A 27836-nucleotide genomic window follows, 5' to 3' on the forward strand; every position below is an offset into this window, starting at 1 on the left:
AGTGTGAACACAACAGCGGACACGCTAAATTCGCGAATTAAACGCGAGTTATTCGGCAGTGTGAAAGGGGCTAGAGAGAGAGAGTGCAATGATGAGAGTGAGTGAAAGCGCTGCAATTAAAAAAAAAAGGCTAGTGGAAGTGATGGCACGGAGACAGACACCGATTCTCCTTATGAACATTTAAAACAATTTTACACTCTTGCAAACCAAGACCCCGACGGCAAAAATCTTACTTTTCTGTGTAAGATATGTCCACCTGCGCAGCAAAAACAAGTTAGGACATCAACAACGTCCTTCTCGAATTTGAAACTGCACATTGAGTTAAAACATCCCATCCAGTGTGAATGCATATATGCACGCCCTCGAGGGTCATAAGGAGGAAAGGGAAAAAAGACCCCCTGCCAACCCCAAACGCAAATGACACTGCCAACTGGTCTACCTTGTCTGTACTGCTGCAAGTTTCATCACCTGGTAAAAAACCCACAATTGCAGTGTCATGAGCAAATGTCTACAATGAGCAGTTTCAAAGAACATATAGTGATTTCTAGCTCGTAGTGTGAAAAAAAGTATTTATTTGAATATCTCACGAAAAAAGTAAAATGAACTGAACTTTGAACTAGTTCAGAATTAAAATTGTGAACTTTGAACGTGAATTGTTCACTTTGAGCATGTATGACCTGAACTTGAACTTGTTCAGAAAAGCTGTGAACTGGCACAACACTGTTGATTGGAGAGAGGGATCAATATTTCGAGTTGAATCAGCAAGGTTGACAGTAGAAATGGGAGTAGTAATAGCAAAGGCATGACCAGACTTAATGAAAAGTTTATTGAAATGATCCACCATGGTGATTTTATCTGAAACTATGTCTTCAGATTTGATAACATTAGGCAAATGTAAGGATGTTTTATTATTTTCCATGGTTTAAACAGTCTGCCAGAAGTTTTGGGTCAGAACTGCTTATGAGGAATTGATTTTTGTAATTTTCAGACATTGCTTTTCTGATTGACTGGGTACATCTGTCTCTTACTGACCGAAGGATTTTCCAGTCTGATATATTCTTGGATATCTTTGATTTGTGCCAGAGCAGGTGTTTTAGACTGATCAGCTCAGACAGTTCAGTGCTAATCCAGGGACTAAAGCGTTTTTTTGATTCTGGCTTTTTTTTTGAGGGAGCATGTCTGTTCAGGGTAGATATGAAAGAGTTCTTGAAAGATGACCAAGCAACCTCAACGGTAGGATGAAGATCCAATTAAGTTGCAGACTGTTTCTCTGGGGAAGTGAATCCAGGTCTGTGGATGGAAAGCCAGACAGGTGAGCACAGGTAGGTCTTGAATTTGTCTAATAGTGATACAGTAAAAGATTGTTACAGACTGGGACTGGTTTTTCCTTGGAGCATGTAACTCAGTGGCGGTGCGGTGTTATTAGGTGTATTAGGTGGCGGTGCAGAGTAGCAAGTAGACAAACTGATGCAGACTGGAGAGTTGACCCAAGTTTTAAGCAGGAGATAATCAGTCCTGCACAGGTGAGTCAGATCACTAATTAGTCACTCTGAGAACACTGCCCAAGGATGGCAGTAAAACAGGAGAGAGAGAGAGAGAGAGAGAGAGAGAGAGAGAGAGAGCAGATGAAGGAAAACAAAGAAAAACCCACAAAGCCTAACAGATCGTGTAAGAAGTTTTTTAAGGAGACGTTTCTGCAGTGAGGTAACTGCTTTTATGATGATTGACAATTATTCAAGTTACTGCAGCAGCATCAAATTTTAGAAGTGAGCCTCATTTGTGCTGCTTTTGAATTTAGATTTGAATGCAACAGTAAGGATGAGACAATTATATAATCCTATGAAAACAAAATATATCTGCTTTTGAATTTGTTTAATGTTGTTGTTTATTCAATGATTACTTCCATTATGAGTGTGAAATAAAAGCATACCTTTGTATTACAATACTTGTCTAAAGATGTTTTTTTAATGTAACATTGTTAATACCCATTAAAGATCTATCTAAGGCATCATTAAAAGAATATGATGACATAACCATTTTGGTGTTATGTTATGGATTTCTGTCTGTTGTGTTGCAGAAATGTCAACCTAAATGACCTCACACATTTGTCATTTTGTACCACTTTGCAAGTAAAGGTCGACTGATAAAGGTTATAGAAAAGTTTAATAATAACTAATGCTATCGATACAGTTCCAAAGCAGCCAAAGGTTAATCCCACTTTCTATCTAAAAGTAACACAAGATAACAATTATATTCTTATCATTTTACCTGGAAGTCACTCTGTCACAGTTATTCTTCTAAAATTTTGTCTATGCTGGCGAACATTCACTGTGGTCTGCCAGCATGGTCATTTTATTGACACAAGGGGCACATGTGTTCCACACTTTTCTTATTATTTATGTTTACACTGTAACAACTCTGTGCTTCCCACCTGCCTGATAATTGGCTTTACATGCTTGGGCATTGGTCGATGCTCATGATCATGATAAAAAGAGAGAGCTTCTTAATCAGCTTGTCCATCAGCTGGTCTACCATTAACAGCTAGTCAACATAGCATCCAGTCTTTTCTCCTCTCAATCAGAACAGCTGGTCAACGTTTATGACAGTAAATACATCAACAGGTGAAGCTCTGGAACCGCTGGAGATCAGGATGTCTCGGCGACTAGTCTGTCAGCTAGGATTAAGTTTTAGCCTATGCAGGTACCAGTGCTCTTCTGCCACCCTTAGGAACCATAGGAGTGTTTGTTCTTTTGGTGTGTAAAGCACCTGCTCTGTCAGACGGTGATGACACCATTTTCGGCCTATTTAACATGTTGAACTGGTATTGGGTTCTGTCAGTGAGATAGATCACTCTGATTGGCTGTTACTCAACACAGAGAGACAAATATAACTAAAGAGGAAACTAAACTAGCCAAAACCTGAAATACAGAGAGTGCCCACAAACCTCAATGAACTGGAGTAACATTGCAAAGAAGATTGGGCCAAATTCCTTTACGATGATGTGAAAGAAAGTGATTCCTTGAATGTATTGCTGCTAAATGTGGTTCTACAAGCTGCTGAGTCGAGCAGTTTTTCCCACACTGCTTTTTTTTAAGTAAATAATGACAGTGTAAAATGCTATGTGTTGTTGTTAGTCTAGGATTGCATTTAGTAAGTAAGTAAGTAAGTAAGCTTTATTTGTTCAGCACCTTTCACAGACCAGGGTCACAAAGCGCTTTACAGTTACAACAGAAATAAACATTTAGGAAGTAAATACAAGTATAAGTTTAAAAGGCCAAGGCAAAGACAATTAAGCAAAAACCTGAACAAATAAGTAGGTCTTAAGTTTCCTTTTGAAGGCATCAACAGACTCCATCGAACGCAGAGAGAGCGGAAGATCGTTCCAAAGCCTGGGAGCAACAGCCTGGAAGGATAGGTCTCCTCTGGTCTGGAAAACGAGTGTGTGGCACCATCAGTAGATTCTGATCCACAGACCTCAGATTCCGAGCTAGGGTGTAAGGCTGGATCAGATCACTGATGTAAGGTGGAGCCTGACCATGCAATGCTCTGAAAGTTAAAACCAAAATTTTAAAATTGATCCTAGAGGAAACTGGCAGCCAATGAAGAGCTTTAAGAATAGTGGTTAAGTGAGTCCTCCTATTAGAGCGGGTCAGAATTCTCGCTGCAGAGTTTTGCACTAACTGCAGACGAGGAAGCTCCTTCTTGTTGAGACATGAAAACAAACTATTCCAATAGTCTAAACGCAAAAACACAAATGCATGAATGATCAGCTCCAAATCATTTTGTGACACCATTTTTCTAAGTTTGGAGATTTTCCTCAGTTGAAAAATTTTTTGGTCAGCTGTTTGGAGTGTTGCACTAATGACATGTCTTTGTCAAACACAACACCCAGGTTTCTTAGGCTCGGTTTAACAGACTGGCCCAAGTCACCCAAGTACTGGTTAATCCCTGGAATGGAGTCATCAGGGGCAATAACCAGTGTTTCTGTTTTGTCCACATTTAGCTGCAAGGTGTTATCATTTAGCCATTGTTTTATCTCCACCAAACAATGAACTAAAGAATTTAGCCTCTGCAGCTCAGTTAGCTTGAAAGAGCAGTAAAGCTGGATGTCATCAGCAAATATGTGGTACGAAACATCAGAAAATCTCTGGATGATTTTTCCCAAAGGGATCAAATACAGCAAAAACAATACAGGACCCAAGACAGAACCTTGAGGAGTTCCATACAACAGATCTGCTGACTCAGACCTTATTTGGTTAGCTGTGACAACTATGCCCAGAAAGGTATGACGAGAACCAGTGTAGAACTGAACCTGACAGACCTACTTCATCCCTCAGTCTTCTCAGCAGGATTTGGTGGTCAACGGTGTCAAAGGCTGAGGACAGATCTCAGAGAACTAGAACAGTGCATTTTCCCAAATCAGCAGACATCATAATGTCACTGGACACTTTCAGCAAGGCTGAAAGTGCAAGGCTATTTAGCTTGTTTTTAGGCCCGATGGAACAGATGAATTATTTTTATATCCTCATATGTAAAGTCTTAGAGTTGAACCGGGATGTACTTTTGAACATGACAGTATGTATCCATCATTTTAAGAAATGAGTAATGGAAACATTTTACATGCACATGTCTGTTCTACGAATGGAATAGAAATTAGTGGTGAAAAAATAAATATAAATGTATTTCATCCATTAATTTACCAACACTTTTACCTTAAAAAATATGTTTGAATCAACTACAACATATTGTACCTTGTAAAATCAAAAGCTTGAAAAATTAAGCATTCAGTCAATAATATAACTACTTAATTTTTTTTTATAATTTGGGGGTCCGTATTACTGTATACACTATGTGCACTGGGAAATTCAAAGCAGCCCTCAGAGGCAGCACACAAAACCATAAATAGGGAACTGGGGCATCATGGGTTCTGTAGTGTGCTTCTCTGGAGACATGAACAGTACACTTTGATTTGATAGGTTCACAGCTTTCCCACTGGGGTGTTTCAAGTCCCTTGAGAGCTCCACCAGTACCCTCCAGGAGATGGATATATCACTCCTGTGCTTCATCTCTCTCCCTGTTGTTGATCCGGAGGCTTCAGTGGTCACTTACTCACAAATGGAGAGCCTCTTTCATGAACAGCATCAAACTTTCAACATGTCCTCCCTCACATCTGTATGAACTTTTCTGATATCTTATTGTTAACTCTTTAAAGTAAACGTCCTTTTAATATTTCTGTATAGAATTCACTTTTACGAAGAAAGAAAAGAAACTTACAGCAAATTCTATCATATCATAATATTTCATTTGAAGGACTAAAAAAAATTTCAGAAATTGTGAAATGGTTTCTGATGTTTTCTTTATCTAATTTGTGCCAGCTTTTGGGTTATTCCCATGCATCCAGGGTAGTGAGCCAAAAAAAAGACCTGGTAAAAAGACACTACCTGTACAGGATGGTCAGATTAAGAGTATTTAAGTGGGACTGATACTGATAAAATATATTCATGACAATTAGCCAACAGAATTTAGCCTGCCTACACATTATACCAGTGTAGGTCAGGTCTGCATCCCAGACTTGAGTCTGATTTCAGCATCTGATACACTAGTGCCAAGAAAATGTAGTTTGTTGTGTAAAAATGCAGACCGCATGCTTATGGTGGCTTCGAGACGGAAAGGGACCTTCTTTGCAATAAACTGTGTGGTTAATGACGCCAGCGTAGCTCATGTGGTAGCACCATATGGGCACCTAATCTCAGCTCCCATGGGAAAATGTAATCACATGGGCAACCATTAAGATTCAAGCTGTGTTGTGATCAAAACTGCAGCCAACACACACCCCCCCCCCCCCAGCTTTATAAAGCATATTTAGACCATTACATTAGCCACAGTCAACAATTAGGCTCTTGGCTGGCTCCCCCACACATTTTCCTTGAGCCTTGTTCGAATGTTTCACACAGTCTCTGCAAAGAACGTGGAGAGAGCTGCTCGATCACACACTTTTAAAAAAGTTGACTGGTGGAGATCTGTGCCGCACTGTAAATTGAGTGGGTTGTTATTGGGATTTGAATGTGCACATGCAGCACGTCTTATCTGAGCCAGATGTTTCCAGGTTGAAGCCATTTTGGTGCGTGTGACTTAGAGAGAGGAATTACATCAGCTGTCTTCATTTTCACACACTACTGTCACATGTATCCTCACGTTCAGCCAAGTAAACAGGAAATGGCTGAGGAGAAGAACTCATTTCAGTGAGCTCCAGAACACTATTATTTCACAAACTGTTATGGATATATGGTCTGAATGAAATTAACATCCAAAGAAAACCACTGTTAAAGTGTTTCTGGGTTTGTGAATGTGATGTCTGTCAATTTTTATGATTTTCATGGCTTGGAATTAGGGCGTGGCATCTTCCTAGGACTCTCCTCCTCTGCAAGCTGCAGTCTACCTGCTGTCCGGCAGACACCTGCTCTTCCATGCAGAGCAGCAAAAACATCTGTGGCCTGGAGAGACTTGGCTGCCTGCTGTAAACTCAGTGAGCAGACACCAAATCATTGTGGGGAAAAGCGGAAAAAATATGGAGAAATAAAGCGGGAATCACACATGTTTTTTACTGCAGATTAATTCTAATAATCCTGGAGCAAGGAGTACAGAAAAAATATATATCAGTGATCCAGATGTGTGGAGGAAGAGACTCCCAAGAGGGAACTCCTGGCAGAGGAGCGGAGACTCCTCCAGACAGGACAGACGAGCGTAATTCATCGTCAGTGCTGCAGACTCCTGGCTGCACTGCATTTGGGTGAAAAGGTCATTGTGGATGTCAGCTGATCAGCCACAGATACTTGTAAACATAACTATTTCCACCAACCTTTCATTGTCATCGTTATTGCCTGTGTTTTTGTTTTTTTTTTCAACCAAAAACTGCTCATACTCCTAAAACTGGAGACTTAAGCAGATTAAGCTTGGAGCAACTTTACCCCACACACTCTACCAGCATTACCTGAGCTGGCACATGTTGGACATTTTGAATTTTTGTCGTAAAGTGGGTGTTACTGACGTCATCGTCGTGCTACTACCACAGACAGCCCACAGACCTGCTGCCTATTTATTCATTCGGCTAAAATTCAAAATTACAGTAACCCGGATTTTTTTAAGTAAGCGACGCACCTCCACGTTATCAGTGCTAGTGTACAGTAATTAATAAATTATAAACAGCATAGTTTGTGCCTGTATAACATTGCCCATAGGAAACCGTTTCATGGCCGAATATCTCAAGAGAGCAGCCAGACGCCTCTCGAATATCTTCGGAACAGCTCCAAATTACCAACAACAAGCAGGGGTGAGTAGAACATCATGTTATAATGTGAAATCAAGGGCCCAATGTCAAAAAAACGGTCTTGTCCTTTAAGAGGAAACAAGGGCTGAGGATTTCAGTATGTCAAAATGTGTGTGGAAACTGTTTAACTATTTGAAAACAATGTTCTTCAAATAATAGAAGGTACTGCATATTTCTCCCTCTACAGTGCAAATATTATCAAATATATTTCGAGCAATCTGGAGAATTTCACTGTGTAACGGGCCAGGGGTCTGTTCCACAAAGCAGGTTCAACAAACTCTGAGTCTATTACTGAACTCTGAGTTGATCTACTCTGAGATGGAAAACTCTGAGTTTCCCTCATTTCAGGATTAATAAACTCAGAGTTTATACTAAACCTGCTTTGTGAAACGGACCTCTGGTTGCAAGCCAAAAATGGACACTGGTCTTTCTGATGGCACTGTTTGAAAAACAGTTTTATCAATGCCCGATAAAACCACATGGGCAAGGGATGGAAGTTTACGGTGCGAAACTTGTGTCAAGCACTACAATTCACATTCACCATTTCTAACTTCACTGTGGAAAAGAAAAGGCTTATGTTAACCTTGTTCAAGGGCAGAGTCAACTTCTCTGGGCATCTTGGAAGGATCATCACACAGTGGAAGTGTGTATTATGGTTGGACCAATCAGTATTCAACATAATTTTTGGAAGAAATAGATGCTCTGTGCTCCTTATTAAAGACAAAAAGGACCATCCAGACTTTTAACAACAACAAGTCCAAAAGCCAGGCTCTGTGATGGTATTGGGTTTCAGTGCCCTTGACAAAGCTGCCTTCAAGGTAGAATCTTCTCCAAGGACGTCCATTCACTTTCTGAACACAACGATGCTAAAAGTGTTGTTTAAAAAAATGTTTTGGATGTTGTGCTGCTGGATTGATTTCTGGTGATACTTCTGGCACTTTTCAGTATCTGTTATGATGATTAGCCATCCCAAAAGAAAGGTTGTTCAAATGTGACAGCAGCTGAATGAGCTTTCCAAAGCCCAAACAATGCCTGGAATAAGACCTTAAATCCAAACAACTTAAAGAAGAGACATTGTAGGCGCATGGCAGAAAGTCAAAGTAACTGGAAAAATTGCTGCACTTTTTTCAAATTCTCAATTCTCTCCCAAACTTTTTCTCACTTGAGATCGTACAAGGTTCATCTTTAACCCTTCTTTCACAAACTCTTCAGCACCACTGCATGTGATACGCTCAGGCAGGCCTCCTTTCTTATACTCAGCTCTTACCTACAGACTTACATCCTTCAGAAAAGTAAAGAAAATGATTGTCTTCTATCCCAAGACTTGTTCCTTCTACCTAAAAATGTCAAAATATGCTGCCATCTTAGCAATCCACTGCAAAATCATCCGAATCCTATTGAGCTAATTTATCAAAATAAATCTGACAAACTTTAAACAAATGAATCAGGATCATCTGGCTCTGCATATTACAACTGAATATAAGTGTGTCTGTTTGGACCTTTAATTAATGAGATGATTAGATAGTCTCAAGTTCTGTCTGTTCATTTTTAAAGTTTTTTTTCATTTTGATGCTTCTGCAGGTCTATATTCTGTACAGGTATATTCTTCCTTAAATTCAGTGGTTCTTGGCTAGAAATGACAGCTCGCAAGAGCCATTATCAGTTTAACTGACTAACCTGAACTTAACAGGGCTTTGACAACAAGCACTAGAATTAATACTCTGATCCTGATCACACAAAGTGAAAAGTGTGATGTTCATTGCTCTGTTGGCTTACTCAGACCTGGAATATCTATGGCAAGGTTAATTAGTTTTTCTTTTAATTTGACACCAAATTATATTCAGGCATCGTCTCAGGCTACAGAAACAAAGAAAAAGAAAAAAAGATGGGACTCTGTTATCTTTAGTATATGCAGCAATTTACCTCAGTTTTCACTCAAGCCTGCTGGGAGACTTGTTTGGCTGTCTCTTGGTGTAGCACCAGTGCTTCGATCCAGTCAGCTGTGGTTCACCTCCATAAATAGGAGTAGCATCAATCAGCACCTCAAACAGCAGTCACTATTTACCTGCATAATAAAATATTAGGGAGGAGCATGGCTCATGTTCCAACACAAACAAACCAACATCCGTTTATTGATTGATTGATTCAGATTTGTTCATTAGAATGGGGTAGTGAAGCCATCACTTGTTCCTGTCTGCTCAGAGAAAGCTCCCAGTGATTACAGATGGCACAAAGAGTGGTCTCTGCTGCTGCTTGAGTTGTGTGCATTGGCACTGTAGAGAGTTGCGCTAACACTCCGTAGAGGCAGAAAACATTTGTGTTGGCCTTGAACCAGCAGAGTGTTGCGCAACATTAAGCTAAGCACACTCTGTGTTATATCCGGGATGGTGAGGGACAGAGACGGCAGACAAACGGTCAGACTGAAGAAGCTTTCCCAAAGGATGAGTGATCGAAATCCACCTGGAACTGAAGGTGATGAATGTTGAGTGTAACTTATCATGGAGACTGACAGAAGAGTCAGCAGTGATTGCTCTGAGTGTGTATGCCAGCACAAGAGGAAAGAGAGATCATCAGGGGGTGAAACTTTAAGGATGACCTCATTTTTAGCTCTGTCAGGACAAACAATGAGATGAGATAAGACACACATCATATTTCTCTTTGAGGCAGACTGACAGTGTTGCTCTCAGTGCATCGTCTATTCAACTAGGTCATCACTAGAAAATACATGTGTCCACACAGACCCACACACACAAATGTATTGTGTTATTCATAGAATATGAAGTGTTTTATGTATATGTAAATGTATTTATATATTTCGTATAGCTCAGAAAAAAGTCATGTCATCATTCCAATCATTATATAGTTAATGCAGCATCAGAGGGGCAAAATGACATGGTGTCCCAATGCTATCGTATGCGTATATGTCTTTTCATTTTCAATACTTTTTTAAAGAATTGGGTCAATTTTCATAAGACACTTAAAACAAGTCAGAAAAACAAGACACCAAAAGGGAAAATGGCTAAATGTAGCCAGCAAAATGAAGCATGGCTAAACTTTTGCACCATATGACTCTCACTTCTTCTACACACTTCAGTGCTCTGTTATGATTTTCATCTTTGGTGCAGTTTGTCATGGAAAATAGTTCTTGAGAATTTTTAATGGAGAAAATGTTTAAGTTAACTGGAATAATGTGCAGTGCCAAAAATATACTGTTGAAACAAAATCTTTGACAACAAATCACTCAGATAAACAGCATACTTTACATTTATATGAACACAACTATGTCTACTGAATTTATTAAAGACAATAGTTTGCAGTCTTATTTTTCTCCACTTTGCACTTTGAAATTATTGCAAAAAGTGCTGACCTGTGGTCCTTTCTATAGCACTTGCAACCTGCTTGATAAGTTGACAATTAAGCAATCCAGTTTTTGAACAGATGACATATACAGTCATGTGAAAAAGAAAGTACACCCTCTTTCGATTCTAAAGTTTTATGTATTAGGGCATAATGAAATAAGATAAAAAATAAAAAACTCATCTGGTCCTACCGGTTCTTAAAGATAGATAACTATAACCTCAGATGATCAGCAACACATGACATATTGCACTATGTCAATAATTATTGAACAAAAACTGAGCCAAAATCCAGAAGCACCGGATGAAAAACTAAGAACAGTCTTACTGCTATAGGAAATAAAAGGGTAAGAAGCAGCCAGGTGCTGCACGTCAAATGCACTTGGTTATTTGTCTACATTTGTATGATTGTCATATGTGTTAACACAGTGTCAAAGAGGAAACACATCTGCACTGACTTCAGAGAAGCGATTGCTTCTCATCCTCAATCTGAAAAGTAACAAGACCATTTCCAAACAGTTTGGAGTCCATTATTCTACAATAAAAGAGATTTTTCACAAGTTGAAAACATTACAAGTTACCAGTGATTCCTCGAGTGTAAAACCCATTAAGTTCAACCTGATGTCAGACTGTGCAATGCTCTGAAAAAAACAAAGAGCTACCTCTCAGACTCTACAGGCCTTGGTTTGCATGTTCAATTTTAAAGTTCAAAACAGTACGGTTAGAAAAAGACTGAATGAGTATGACTTGTTTGGAAGGGCTGATGGATAAGACCTCTTGTCTGTAAAACCACAAGACTTTTGGAACAATGTGTTTTGGGCAGATGAGACAAAAGTGGCGAGGTTTGGTCATAATGCACTGAGCATAGCATAACAGCACAAACACCTCATACCAACTGTAGAGCAGAGTGGTGGATGGTGGTGGTGGTGGACAGTGGTGGATCCAAACTTGGGCTTGGTTTGGAGCTACAAGACCTGGGCACCCAGCAATCATTGAGTCCACCATGAACTCCTCTGTATACCAAAGTATTCTAGTATCAAATGTGAGGCCATCTGTGCGACAGCTAAAGCTTGGCTAAAACTGGGTCCTCAACAGGACAATGATCCCAAACACAGCGGCAGATCTACAACAGAATGTCTGAAAAAGAAAAGAATCAAGGTGTTGCAATGGTCCAGTCAAAGTCAAAATAATGACACGATGTTTTAGTCATGTGTTGTTGTTCGTCTTTGTCTACCTAATTCTAAGACCTGACAGGGACAAGATCATGTTTTAAATATATATTCTGATACATGAAACTTTAGAACCAACATCCTATTTTTCAAATGAGTGTATATTGGCCAGCTTGTACATCAGCATGACATGTTGAACTTTTAGATTGGCAAATGAGTGATGCTGGGTCAGATTTCTCCTACTTCTACAGAAAACTGTGTGCAGTTCCATGCCTAATTCAAATTTGGTGTTTTTTTATACCTATATTTTTGGAAAAGATAAACAGTATTGCTCAGGTTAACATTGAATGACTGGGTCACTAACATGGATTTGTTCAGCAGCAGCACCCTCTAGTGCATGTAAAATGCTACTAAAGAACGTTAGGATGACAAAAAATGCCCTTGCTCAGGTGCAAATTATGCCCAACATAGATGGTATTCTTACAATAATGATCCATTTGTATCTTATATGATCTATTTGTAGCACAAAGGTGAACAGTACTGTAAATCTCCTCTTCAGTCTAAGAAACTACAGATTTCTGTTGGGAATAACGTTTTTTTTTACTGTGCAAATCAGATGCCAGAAAATCCATTTTAAAACAATGTGATGATCAATTTAAAGACAAGAGTCAGTGGATTTACTTGAAGTCATACTTAAGGTCATCCTGATATCACGAAGTGTGTTTCTTGTATTAGCATTTGTCCTTTTTGGTGCCATTTTAACCAGAACAGTTAATCTAATGTTGCCAGGTGATTTCTATCATACCCACAAAACTGGAAACAAATTTACTTCATCAGGAGAGGAGCTCATCTATGACTTGATATGTAGTAGTTATTTGGATTAAGGGCTAAATTACAATAAAACTGAGTTATTAAATTCATGTATACACCTTAATCTGACAAGAAATTGGATCGGATCGGGTTACTCGCAGTAAGACCCTGAGATAACTCGGTTGATATTCACACTAAACGTGCTTGTAGACGGTGAAGCACGTGATGAATTGGACTTTGCGTTCTGCGCATGCTCGAGATTTTTTCCCGGGGTCGTGAACCGGAAGTCAAAGGAGACGATATTACTCCTGTTGTCGCCGCCGTCGGAAAGAAACAAACAACGCGATGGAGAATGTGCCATTGTGCATCGCGTTTGTGCAATAAGCATGCTCATCACAAACGAAATGTCAATGGAACTAGCTTCATCTTGCCCTTCATTCGCCATCTTTCTCGAATGCCTGAGTTTCTTTTTATTAGTTTTTTTTGGGCTTTTGTGCCTATAATGGACAGGATAGTTGAAGAGAGACAGAAAAGCAGGGGCAGAGAGAGGGGGAATGACATGCAGCAAAGGGCTGTCCGATGCAGGACTCGAACAGGGGCCAGCTGCAGCGAAGACTGTAGCCTCTGTACATGGGGTGCCTGCTTAACCCACTACGCCACCGACCACCCCATGCCTGAGCTTGTTGTTGTTGTTGTTGGTGGTCAACCGGGAGTGGCTCTATTAGCAATAGTTGAAATGGTACAGCGCCACCTATCGTATCGGGGTATGACACGCTTTGTGCCAATGATTCCATTCTTTCACCGCCATATATCTAAGGATAATTACCCTTGCTCAAATAAGGAGCATAACCCAACTATAGCTATAATTGTATTAATCTCATCATGTAGACCCACTGACTATGTTGTTCACACCACAAATCTGATAAGAAAAAAAATAGAAAACATACTTTACAAAAACATAGACTGAATCTCAACGGGTGTCTCTCTCTGTGTTAGCTGTCGATTGTAACAGGTATTGCCAAAAATAAAATGGATCTTGACAGAAATAGCTTGTGTAAAAAAAAAAAGGGAAGAAGAAAAAAAGGATGCATCTGAACTTGAACTTGACTGAACCCCTCCAGCACATACAGACACTTTTTTTGTAGTGAGTGTGTGGAGGAGTGCAGACTGCATCCCACAGCCAAAGTTTGCATTCCACAGCTTTACAGTGCAGTCTGGAGTACTGAGGTACATTTACTTCAGCAGCTGGATGCAGAGCGTGATGCTTGGCTTGCTGTGTGAGCTGGTCATGCCAAAGATTGGGAGAATTGCCGACCTACGCCTCCGAGCATATACTGCCACAATCCAAGCAATAAATAAATTAAACTCCTGCACAAGTACCATCTGAAAGAAACAATTACTTTTGTGATATTGCAATTGACACAGAGCAACCAGCTGGATGTCAATATCTTAGTATGTCCAACTGGAGTGAAATTTACAGAATAGACGATCACTATCAACAACATCACTTATAGTGTTCAGTCATTTGAGATCAGGCTGTTGATCCAACTTTTCTGTTGGGGAGTCATTAAAACAGTACCATTGCTTGATTTCCCATATGACTGTGTGGCCCTTAAAGCCATTTGTTTTCTAAATCAAATTGAAAGAGTTTGCAGCAAACAAGTTCAGCAGTAAATAATACAGCAGCATGAAAGCTCAAAGACTGTCAATCAATTATCCTATTAGTGGCAAACTTTACAGAAGAGCTTTGTTTGTCTTGTGTGATTACTAACTCAAGCGTGTTCCAGGGGGCACAGTCTGTGGTGGACTCATCAAGTCCACTCGAGGCGGTGGTACTGATAACAAGGCAGATGAGACGGTCCTGCCGCAACCTCGCTGTTATCCAAACTAACATCTGTTATTCTTTTGTGCAAAAGCGTTAACTTCGCAACAGAGCCGAGGTCATCCTCTATTCTCTTTATGGAGTAATCACACAAGGCAAAATGGTCTTTATTGAAATAATGAGCGAGCACACACAACATCTGACCCAGACTCGCTAGATTTCTCTCTGCTTTGAAGAGAACAAACATATTGGTGAAACTTTAAGCATTCCCTTTAATTTTCTTCCTCAGATATGTTGAGAGAAGAAAACAAATATCATCACCGACTCCAAAGAGAGTCTCCAGTGTACAAAACTAATCAGCCTGTGTTACTTGCCCAAGGTCTCCCCATTTTTTATTATCAACATGCAGACCCTGAAGTGAAGCAACATGGAAGGGAAAGCAGAGCGCTGATAAGATGGCTTCATCTTTGCAAATTATGTCAATCTTGCTTGCTTTAATGTGTTCCCAAACTCCAGGGGCCATGATTGTCAAAAATGAATAGTTTAATAATAATAACCTTAAATCATGCTATTATTGTCTCTTTAATATTCTTTTTTTTTTCCTCTATACAAAATAGCTATGATTGGAATCAAAGCAGAGCTGCTTGTTTATTTCACTACGGTGACAAAATAGATAGTCACTCTGACCCTCAAATGCTAACAGAAATAGAAACTTGCAAAAAATGTGATCTAATTCAACCAAATGTCTACACAATTTAAGTGGCTTTGTAGCAGTTTCTAAAGCAATTTAGATGAAAATGATGTACTGGCAGATCAGGTCTCCTTGCCACTGATTTAGACCTTTAAATCTGTGTGAGGCCGGCAGCTGAGTACTCTGCCCGTGCCACAACTGAGGGTTGTTTAAGATCTTGCATAATCATTAGGATGAGAATACATCTGCGCTCCACACTTGGCTCATCAATGAATTATGGCCCAGTGCTTGCAAAAAGATACCACCATGTGAGATGTGCTTAGCTGATGAAAAATTACATCAACATCAAAGAAGTCCTTTTAAAAGAGCAAGTTTAGAAGAATTAATATTTGATAATGCTCAAACCCTGCATAAGCACACAGGCAATGAGTGCCTGATAATCTCTTAAGAATATTAAAAGCTTTAATATGCCATATTTACTGATATTAGGAATTTTAAAAAGCACATAATATGCATTTAAGAACCACTTTGCATATCAAAATACAATTTTTGAGCAGTGATTTAATGGTAGTTAATAAGACTCATTTCAAAAAGGCACATGAGAAATGGACACAGCAGGCTTCTCTGCCACCTGGTGGTCATTTCGTCCTACTGCTGGGATGAAAAGGAGGTTTGGAGGTCGCAACCTTATTATAGGATAATGAAAGAACAACTTAAGCAATTGTTTAAGTTGGAAGTTAAAAGGGCAGCATGACAAATATATGAGCACCAAGTCCTGTATTATGTTTTCTGAGTCTAAATTTTAGGCAACAGAGACGAAAGATGACAGAGAAACTTTCCAACTTGAGAAAATGCTTCAGACTACTTTCCCTGTCAAGTCATCTCAAGAGTAGCAATGTTTCATCATAACACTATCAACCAGATGTTGCTGCATTGTTTAAGTGAATTCAGTGAGTGGGTCTTTTTAAGATTCAGGGGTTTTTGGAGTACTGAGTCTTTGTTGTATTTTGTATGCACCAAATAATTAAGTCATGTTGATGTAATAGGTGCAGTAGGCAGTTTAGCATTGCCTCAAACATGCAAAGCCTTGCCTGGAAAAACATGTAATCTGGATGGAAGCATATGCTGCTCTTAAACCTGTTAATGGCCTACCCTTCTGGATTGATGGGGCCAGAGGATGCAGCTTCTATGATTTCCACAAATAATTAAAATTTTTGATTCCTCTGACCTCAGGACAGTTTTCTCACTTTACCTTAGTCTTACCTTAGATTTCTGGAAGTTTTCCTGAGCTCATGCAGTTATTTCAATAACAGAATCACACCTGTTTTTAATGCTGTGCTGCCTGAGGGTGCAAAGATCACAGACATCCCCGTAATACTGATACTACTTGCGCACAGAGAAGTCTCCAGATTCTCGGACTCTTTTGATGATATTGTGTACTTTAGATGATGGAATATTGACAGTCTTTTACATCGAGGAACATTATCCTGAAATAGATCATAAAGTTTTAGCTGCAGTATTTGAAGAACTTCTGTCCATCTTTACATATGAGAGACTCTGCCTCTCTACAGTGCTCTTTTTATACACAATCGTGTTTCTGGGCCATGGCCAACTAACATGTTCGTATAGCAGCTTCTTTTTTAGTACCACTTACTTTTCCATCCTTTTGTAGCCCGAATCCCAATTCTTTTTTACGCATTACTGTCATCAAATTTATTTTCACTGGTACTGTGCAAGAACGTTTTTATTTACCGAGAATGGCAAAGACATATTAAGGATTAAGCGGGTATAGAAAATGAATGGACGGATGGTCAAAGACATAAACTGCCCATCTCTGCTTCTCAGTGGCTTGTAGTTATCCATCCATTTTCTATACCCGGTTAATCCGTCGGTCGGGTCACGGGGGGACTGGAGCCTATCAGTCATTGGGCGACAGGCGGGGTCCACCCTGGACAGGTCACCAGTCAATCACAGGGCCACACAGAGCCAAATGAGACAAACCCGCTCACTCCTAAAGACAGGCTTGTAGTTACCTTCATCGAATTGGTTGGTTAGGTTCCTGCATGACTTTTAAGGCAATATTGTTGTACTGATGCTTACTCTCAGATGTCAAGCAACATAAGATATGTGACAATATGAACACACTACAGGCCTGTTTCTGAGTCAGCTAAAATTGTGGCACTGTTTATAAGACATGTATCCTTTGCTGGACATGCCCCAAAAAATATATGTTTTCCAAAATAAGGAGTCGCCCTCTCCTCTGACCGCTACACCACTGACTGCAGGTGTAAAAACTGCATTGATAAATGTTTGGAAAACAGGTCAGCTAGTGCAGACATAGGACTCTCAAGTTAGAGCATAATTAATATTAGAAAATAATAGAATTTAGAATATCATGCAGTGGTCAGGAGGTAACCTTGAATTCAGACTGCCTTCATTAATGAGACACTTCACCTGCCACCAGAGAGAGAATATATTCACTGATACATCTGAGTTAGTGAACTGGGTAACTCACACATTGCCTTTTGCCCTGAGATTTAAACTGATTCTCTGCCTCTCTTTGTTAACCAGCTGCAGCATAATGATGTAGTTTTCTGTGATGTTCCAACATCATGGCTGGAGGCAGGAGTTTAGTCAGCAGCATACAGGATCAAAAAAAAAAAAAAGTGAGCCACTGAAAATGGAGAAAAATGGCTTGCAGTACCCCAAGGTAGGAAATAAATTGCAGGCGATAACTAGTGAAGCGAGGCACAAACAGCATAATAAATTGTTCAAGATTTTTGCTCTCATTTCGCTGAGCAAAATCAAACTTCGGAGTGCGCTGTTGGCAGGCCATTAAAAGAATTACTTCATGCTCAGAAAACAGAGGGATTGTGTCAATCCCTATACCTCACATACAAAAAGACAACGCACTCCTTGAAATTGCTATGTGTTTTCTGTCATTTTAGTGAGTGCGACAATGAGCTCAGATCACAGCAAGGCGAGCACAAATACAGTAAGTGACTTGGAAATAGCTTTGAAAAAAAACACAACCTCTGTAGTATAGGAACCTAAACCAAGAACTAATACACACTGGCATGGTGTGGATGAAAATTTAAGCACAAACACTTATGTCCTACAGTTTCTCAATATATCATCATTAACGATTAATGACCTGCATTCCACACTTTTAATAATTAAGTAAAAATAAATAAGTCATATTATGCCCACTATAAATATTCAACAAATCTAAAGATTTTTTTAGTTTTTATCTGCAGACAATTTCTTGTTGATCATAGCAATCACTGGAGCAATATGCACAACTAGATTTGTTTGCTGTTTGCTTAATCCAATAAATATTTAATATAAATGAAAATTACCACAAATATCAGCTCCAAGTTAGTTCTACTCAGTGCACCACAGCAGTAATAAGATATGGCCTTAACTGTGCCCTGATGACTGAGATCCTGCATTGTTTGATGATAAGTAAGATAAAAATGTGCTTTTAATAACAACAATCTGGTCCAAAACACATTGGTGATGACACAATTTTTTTTTTGCCTTCTGATGATTTTTCAATGGACACAGGAACAACACTTGGGGAGGAAAAACCATGAGCCACCATAAATAATGCATGTTCAGCATGCATTTTACATCATTATTCTGCAATTTAAATGCTAACTGCCTTACTTGTACAAGAACGACTGGACATTAAATATAAAACAGTAGCATATCCTCGCCAATGAAACCGCATTCGTTCATTCATTTGAACAATTGTAAAAGTCAAAACTGCACTCTTTCCGTACCGCTTATATGGCTGAGGGTACTGGTGTGGTTAATTAAACCCAAAGGGAGCAATAATGCACTCAGACCAAGAGCAGCCACATCACTCATTAGCCTGCCTCATAATAATGACTTGAAATATAAAACTGAAATATTCATTTATATTGTGGGTTACCCATTTCACAGCCAGTTCGAATCTTTCAGTAGGTCTAGGTCACCTAATTTACAAACCCACAAATTATTGGACTAAGTGATTTACCAAAATCTAAATACAGCATTCAGTTGTCTCATATTTGGGGATTTTATGTTGCGTCATCATCATAATAAGTCATCATAAGTTACTTTGAGGTGCAAGGTGTTTGTTTGTATTAACGTCAAGCCAAAATAGAAAGTAGAGGTCGGCGTGTGGTTGACGTGACGCTCTCTTATCTTCGTCCCACCGTGAACATGCCTCTCTCCTGGACAGCAGCGTAACGTGCGACAATATAAAATGGCGAGTCAAGCAGTGGCAGAGGCAGTAGGCTGTCAGAGCCAAAGAACAAAGTTGCTGACAGTAGCCCTTTTTCCATCAACGACATGATTCGCTTTAATTTGATGCGCATCAAGAAGTTAGTGCGATACATGTGATGGAAAAACGGTTAAATCGCTAGAACGCCTGTTTTGTCGCATTAAATCAATTCGCTCGAAATAGGTGGTTCAGGGCTAAGTTGTATCGCTACAGAAGTGATGGAAAAGGTTAATGCGATTCAGACTACGCATGCGCATATGGTATTGGTAAAGCGTGAGGATTCGAATGTTGTTGTTGAGCCGCTCAGCCGCCCCATTTCACCTATCCTGTCGGTATCAAAACAGCAGCAACAACTAGTAACAACAATGTCCGATAATAAAAGAAACAACTGGTCGAGAGCAGAGACTCTGCTTTTTATAGACACAATTCGGGAGGTCCTGAAGCAGCATAATTAATTCTCGCCTCGCTCTCATCCTCCTTCTTAAATTTCTGACGGCTATTATAAGCTGACATAGCAGCACTAGCAGCATGTTTAGTCCTATCCTACGGTCCATAACTCTAAATAAGTAACTAGCCTAATAAATAAAACGAAAGCCGGTGGTGAAAAGGTACGTAGCCTTGAAAGTTATAGCAACTGTTATAACAGGAGGCTGACAATAACAGCGCGAGCAATTAAATTCCCGCTACCGAGCATTCTAATTCGCTACAATTCGCCACTTTTGTAATGGAAAATCATCTGGTCGAGTCAGAATAATGCGCATCAGCACGTTCCGGTGATGTCATTTTATTTCGCTAGAATCGTCCTGTTTGATGGAAAACCAACCGAACGTATCTTATATCGCAACAAAGTAATGCGATATAACTTTTAATTCGCTACAGAATCTGATGGAAAAGGGGCTACAGGCTGTCGTCCCTAGGTGTTTCAGCCTGCCGCGCACCGTCCTGATGCTGTCATGTGCTGTCATTAGGTAGGGACGTCTCGTGCGTGGGTAACGTGCAATACAGTGGGGACCGTTACAATAACATACTGATAGAGAGGAAGGCGCAACTACGTAGTCCTACCTTAACGTCATGTTTTTCTCAACTGCGTCAAAGTATACCTCCAGTTAACAGCTAACACTCGTCATTATGGGCAGAACAGTCAGCCTGGCAAAATAAAAACTATAGCTAACGAGCTAGCCCTCTGCTCTCAGGCTAAATTGGGACAGTTTAGCCAAAAAAATTTCACAATGTAGCTGTTAACTTTCAATACTTTAAATACTTCGCCTTTATTATTACATTGACACAGTAATAAATTGATATATGAAATCCATTTTTTTGAACAGTGGTTGATAAAATAGTATGCAACCGGCATTCCGACATCCCGTCACTCAGACACGACGCCACTGCGACATCCCGCCATACCGACAGTTTGGTACCACCATTCCGACACTTTGATACCACCATTCCGACACTTTTGTGATACCACCATTCCGACACTTGTTGGGAGCTGTCAGGGTCGGACTGGGAAACAAAATCGGCCCTGGCAATTTTCCCCGGGACCAGCCCCCCCCCCCCAGTATTAATTAGTATCTCCAATCTAATTAAATAAAAATAAAAAACGAGCACAGACCGCTCAGTCAATGGCATGTACCCATAGAAAAAATACACACACATCACAGAACCTGACTATCGACTGCTAACAACCATGATCAGTAACCTACACAAACCCAGACACATAATGGCTCGGCGGCCAGCAATCGGATAAACCAATGAAGTGAATCAATCCTGTGAAAGAATGAAAACAAGTGAATGAAACCTGCACTCACCCATTATGAAGTTAACTCTGCCAGCCCCTCCATAACCTGCTCAGCCAACTCCTTGACGTCGGGTATGGTTCGTAACGTTACGGCAGCTAGCATTAGCAACGAGGCTGCTAGGCTTGCTAAATCGGTAAGCATTAGACTACTGAAGAAAGCTAGTCTTTTTAGCTACGTTATATTATCATCTTTCTTCTCGGCTATAACCTTTGTTTACGGCCACTGGCCCTAACCTGATAGCCTGGGCGAAAGCCGACTGTTGACTCCGTCAAACAGTCTGGAAAAACCCAAGAGGAATCCGTTTCCATGGAGGGTGGGACCTTACTCAGCAACTTAAATTCATTGGAGTTCCCTTAACCAATCAGTAATGTTTAGAAAGGACGTAGGTTATGCGCCGAGGTTCATGCTTACTCTCGCGAGGCTCTAGCTCGCGAATCACGCTTCCCACATCCGCTTTCATTATACCGGTACCATTTGAGAAATCAAACTTTTCCCAAAGCCAGTTGGAAGGAGAGCTACGACATCCTTGCCACTAACAAAATTGACGAGGCATTCCTCTTGCTCTTGTTTTAATTGTGTAATGTTCTCCAGAGTTGAGACAACTTCATGGATAGCTTCTGGCGTTCTTCCGTCGCCATGTTTATTTCCGCTGCGGTTGAACTACAATTATATGGACTACAATGGACTCCGCGCGTGAGTTCTGCGTCACCACTCGCAACTGTTTGCTGATTGGCAAAACACTGAGCGAACCGAGGTAGGGGGATTTGGCCAGACTATGTGCGGAGCCAAAATCTTTGGGCGGAAGAGCGTAGGATGGCGTCGCCAGGACGCCCTAGCTGCCAAATCACCGGAAGTTTTCACCGGAAGTACTCGCGCACACACAAAAGCTCTCTCCAGACATATCTTTCTTTCATTCCGCCCAGATGAAATTTAATGCCGCCCAGATGAAATTTAATGCCACTCTTCGAAAATCGGCGAAATTTAAGACATTTTATCTGCCGGTGAACCCAAGTGTCCATTGTCCTGATAAAGATCTAGCCTACCAGCTGTTTTGAGGCTTCACTTTGACAGCATTCTCAGTGGTTTAAGGTAAAATAAATTGAGGCAATTGTCACAAAAACAAATAGCATCCGTTTTATACTGCCAAATGAAATATTGGCTACACAACGAGCCCCTCGTCAGCCCTCATCATCAGTAAATTTCTGAGTGGGTGCGATCAGTCTTGCTTGACTTGCGTGTTGGAATGTCTCTCTCTCGGGCATTTGTAGCTGGTGCACCCCTATTATTGCATGGCGAGCTGTCCACGCGTGTGGTGCTGAAATCGCGTGTCGGAATGGTGGTATGTTGAAAAGAAAAAATCATACCGCCATTCCGACAAAAGAAAAATGAAATTCGGAATGACGGGACGTTTCATTTCTTAAAAAAATGTCACCATTCCGACAATTGAACGTCAATGTCGGAATGTCGGTATGTCGGAATGGCAGCATGTAACCGATAAAATAGCCTTCTAAACTTTTCTGCCTCTGACTTCCCCATAATCAGCCTATCATCCAGACTGTTCTTATTTTGTGTAGCTGTTCAGAAGTGTGGAACTGTAGTCCTACTGCAGTGAGGCATTAACACTGCAGTTTTCTTCCTGTAACATCTTAGACATTTGAGTCTGAAGTTATTGCTAAAGTAACTGAAAGTTTTCGAGGCATTTCTAGAATCCCCAGTGATGCTTTTAACCATCTGGATGAAAGAATATTTGTCCACTGTATGACACTTAAGACTTTAACTTTGATTTTTCTAAGTTCCACCTTTGTTATTATTTTGTTACCTTTGTTATTTAGCAATTAGTTTAACATTTAAATGGATATGTAATAGAGCTATAAAAGCTTTTCTATTTTAGCTCTACTGGGATGTTATATGTTATTGGTCTGCTAAAATGCTTCAGTATGTTATTAGGCAATTTTCAAAGCAAAATCCATTTGAATGCCAGGATCCAGGGTGCAGTGTAATAAGATGAGCATTCTTACTCACTTTACCTGTGAGAGGTTTTGATGTCGTGGTTGACTTCTGCGTGACTACTTTGTTAAATGCATTGCTTTATAGTTAATAAGCAGTGACCTCCTTATTTTTCCTTTTTCTGTGTAACTCTGATACTGTAGTAGCCTGGATGTATGGATTATATTGGCTGATATACTGGTGATTTTCTATATCATATAAATTTGAATTGTTTTCAGTTTATAGTATCAGTAAGGCTCTAATAACTAGTTTAGTTATCACTAACCAAAATTTATTTTAAAGTTATGCTTAAATGATTTTCTTGACTATAGGCACAAGTTCAAGTATACATGTTGGGCTGTATCTTTGTGTTGCCTGTGATGGTCTGGTGACCTGTCCTGGGTGTTGCTCGACTCTTGCCCCAGATGCACGTACATCTTTGTGTTTATTTGTTTGATTACTTACCGCATGAAGACATTCCAAATAAAGCTTGCAGAATCTTTGGAGAAGCTGAAAAGGGTCTACTTGCCCTCATAACCAGAAACACATTTTCTTGAAGACTGCGAAGCAAAGTAAATTAATATTTTTAAAAGTTCACTTTTAAATCGCTTGTAACGGATAACATACCCACTCTGTCAACCATTGGCATGTGCTGCTGGGAGAATTTGACCATAAAAGGAAACCCTAAAGTGTGACTTGAGAGTGAAAAGGGTGTTGGAAAAAAAGCAAGAGTTCAAGATCACTAATTAAAAGGAGTTTCTTCTGCACAAAGATGCTAAAACATATGCATACCTCCTTTATTAAACATTTAAAAATATATATTATTAGCTGTGGGAGAAGTTTAGGGTGATAATACACAACTCTAACACTGCAAATCAGCCAGAAATCATGGGAAGGCATGTCGTGAGCACATTAATGGCTGTACTGGCAACAAAGTCCCAAACACATTTTATTTTAACAAAGAGCTTGATTTGTTAAGGGTCGATTGAAATTTGGATCCCAGCAGGGATTCTACACATATTTAATTATTCACTAAAGAGTGGTATATAATATAGCTAGCTGTACAGCATTCTGTGGAACTGAGACGGTGGAAGTTAAAAAGTGAGAGCAGTGAGCAATCAAACTTGAATGAATTCTTAGGATTGCCAGATCACACAATTCCTGTCAGGACGTTACCCTCACTCATCAGATAAAATAAGGATACAGAAGAAGACTGAGATTGTAATGGCCCTAGAAGCCAAACATAACATTGGTTTAACTTTAATGACAAAAAATTAATCAGAAGGCGTCTTTGAAGTTTTCCAGTCGGTATTGAATAATAAACTGGTGGTGAACAAGCTTTACTAATATACCTCATACCTTGTAAATATTTTAACAATTTACTGACCGTTCAGAATGATTTTAAGGATAAAAAAAAAAAAAACATTGCCTAAACTGGGAATTTTCACCATTTAACCAAAAGATTAAAAGCAGAGGTAAATGGACTGTGCTTGTATAGCACGTTTCTAGTCTAGTTGAGCACTCAAAGCACTTTAACACAACATGCCACTTTCATACAACACGTTGATTAACAGATGGATGCATCGGTAGGCAACGTGGGGTTTGGCTTCGGTATGCAGCCACTAATCTTATGATTGGTAGGTGACTGCTCTTCCCCCTGAGCTACAGCTGCCCTGCAAGCAGTGCAGCACTTGTTTTTTGCTGCAGACTATGAGAGCGCATCACATCCCAGTTATTAGCTCAGCAATGAAGTTTGGTTAAAAACAAAGTGAGTCCATAATTTCCTGCAGGTATCTGAGGATGAGCTTAGGCAGCTAAAGAAAGCAAGTTGCGGCAGCTTAAGAGCCTAGTGTTGGTTTTACTGCATTAGTATACCACAGAGGGTAAAGGAGTCAACTGCTCGACTAAATAAATCACTTGGTTGAGGCATGTTATCCAAAAATTGATTATATGTCACTTGACAAGGTCAAATATTTTAACCAAGATGCCTGAAGTGGCTGAATGCTCAGCATAGCAAACAGTTATGTGCTCTCTGTTGGCCTGGCTGGCTGCTTACACAGCTATAAATGAAGACACCTGGGACTACTTAAATGGGAGTACACTGGCCTAAATTAGCAACTCAGCTCAGGAACAGCTGCAGAGAAGAGATATTTTTATTAATCAGATGCACCTACAAAGAACTTGGGGTTTGCAGAAATGTGTCAGAAGTGAGGAAAAAAGGGCACAGCGTTTTCATGGAAGGATATTGACTGAATCACTCCTTAGACCATTAAACCATGCATAACATTAGAAACTCTTGGTGGCGGATGCATTGAGATCAGCTCTGTCAGTTTCCACTTGGACTGCAACTACTACTATTTGTCTTCATTGTTATTTGGTCTTTGAGATGTTTGAATATAGTGAGAAATATCTGTCACACTTACATGCAGAGGTTGCAGTCATTCATGTGCTCGCGATGCGTATTCCAGTGACCGGTGGCTTTGACATCTCATATCACGAAGACCTTGGAGAGACTCCTTGTTCGTCGCATGAGATTGCAGGTTGCTGAGGATCTTGACCCCCTCCAGTTTGCCGACCAGAAACATATAGGAGTGGAAGACGCGATTCTGTACATGCTGCATCGGGTATATGCTTAATTGGATGTGCCAGACCACAGTATGTCAGGATTGGGAGATGTGTTTCTGAAACACTGGAATGCAGTACTGGGGCTCCGCAGGGTACTGTTTTGTCTCCTTTTCTTTTCACCCTGTACACATCGGACTTCAGGTACAACTCTGAGTCCTGCCACATACAGAAGTATTCTGATGATACGGCTGTTGTGGCATGTGTGCCCGGTGGACAGGAGAAGGAGTACATGGACCTTGTGGAGTCCTTCAATAGCTGGACCAAAAAGAACTGTTTGCTCCTGAACACTACCAAGACCAAAGAGCTGGTGGTGGACTTCCGGAGATATAAAACTCCATGCCAGTCAGTCTGCATTAATGGGGGAGATAGAGACTGTTCAGACCTGCAAATACCTGGGGGTAGTACTGGATAATAAACTGGAGTGGTCTGCCAACATAGAAGCAGTGTACAGGAGGGGCCAGAACCGTCTCTTCTTCCCGAGATGGCTTAGGTCCTTCAATGTCTGTAGAGATATGATGTGCATGTTTTATCACACTATCATTGAGAGTGCACTGTTCTATGCTGTTTTCTGCTGGGGGAGTTGCACTACAGACAAAAACTGTAGGTGCCTGGATAAACTGGGGAAAAAGGCTGGTTCTGTGGTAGGCAGAACGCTAGACCCTCTAAGTGCTGTGGTGGAGCAACGGATGAGGAGGAAATTATATTCTGTTTTGGAGAACAGTAATCATCCGCTCCACAGCATCCTGGCAGGACAGAGCAGGACAGGACTGAGAGGTTCAGGATGTCCTTTGTCCCCACAACAGTGACTGCTGACATGTTTTTCTCAAATTTATTTATTAATTTATTATTATTATTATTATTGTTGTTCTAATATACTGTAATCATCTAATCATTGTAAATATTAAAATTTTTTTGAGCTACTTGACTAATTTGAATTTCCCCCCACTGGGGGATGAATAAAGTATTTTTCTAGTTCTATTTCTATTTCTATTCTATTCAAGGACCAACACATAACAATGGTTTGTAACTTATGAGCTGCATTCTTTTAATATTAAAACAACATTTTCCTTTTGTCACGTCCTCGTTAGGTTTACGCAATAACATTTCTTGATTGCCATGCAAAAAAGATTGCTTAAATACATTCTTTGTACAACACAACTGTCACCCTCATCGATGCCAATATACTGGTTGCCTTGGTTAGATGTAAAAAAAAAACACGTTATGACACAATCTTGTCACTTCATGGTTTGGTTCGGGTAATAAATTCACTTGGTTTGGGTCAGAGATCAAAACTGCTTGTTAAGGATTAGAAACAATCATGGTTAGGACTAAAATATGTTCCTTTTACAACACACTTGCAAAAGCACCTTCATGGATGTCATTTTTACTGTTTACAGGCAGTTGCTTTCATAACCACTAGAGCATATTCTTTTAATGTAATTATACAGAACTTTGCCTAAAAAATTGCTATTTGGACAGGCTGTAATAATTTCACTGAAGTATAATGTCTATTCTTTTTAATAGCATGCTTCAATTATTTTAACAGGGGGCGTCATCCCTGGTTGGAACCTTAGCTGGAGCTTTTTTGTTTGGACTTTGCATGTTCTTGCATGCTTGATTGGCTCTCTTAGCATTTACTAAAGTTAATTTGGTCATCGTTGTTGCATTAATTTCTTTTTACCGTCGTGTTTTCAAGTGTAGACTATTACATATTACCTGAGACCCTGTTGTTGATGCTAAATTAGAGCTTGGCTTGAAGGTGCTATCGTAGGCTGGACGTATTCCAGTGATAGTTTAGCTCAGCCTGACAGTAACAACACACAAAACTCGACTTGTCGAGCAACAAATTAAATAAAAATTCTCAACCACGAGTCCTCTCTCATCACAAGATTTACAAAGGATAACATCCTTTTGCCAACACTTTCAGCTGTAAAAACTAAAGGCTGAGTTATACTTCTTTTAACTGCCCTTGCGCTTGCGT

At 40.0% G+C, this 27836-nt stretch overlaps 1 protein-coding gene across 1 annotated transcript in view; it reads left to right on the top strand.

The window, feature by feature from the left end:
• Positions 1-9711: 9711 nt before the first annotated feature.
• The window catches only part of znf644b (zinc finger protein 644b), a 49563-nt gene continuing 31438 nt past the window's right edge, over positions 9712-27836 (top strand). Inside the window, 1 exon segment of the mRNA XM_075486168.1 lies at positions 9712-9799. Within this exon segment, the coding sequence (XP_075342283.1) occupies positions 9712-9799 (88 nt within the window).

Source organism: Odontesthes bonariensis, chromosome 15 (genome assembly GCF_027942865.1).
Source record: "Odontesthes bonariensis isolate fOdoBon6 chromosome 15, fOdoBon6.hap1, whole genome shotgun sequence".
Lineage (NCBI taxonomy): Eukaryota > Metazoa > Chordata > Actinopteri > Atheriniformes > Atherinopsidae > Odontesthes > Odontesthes bonariensis.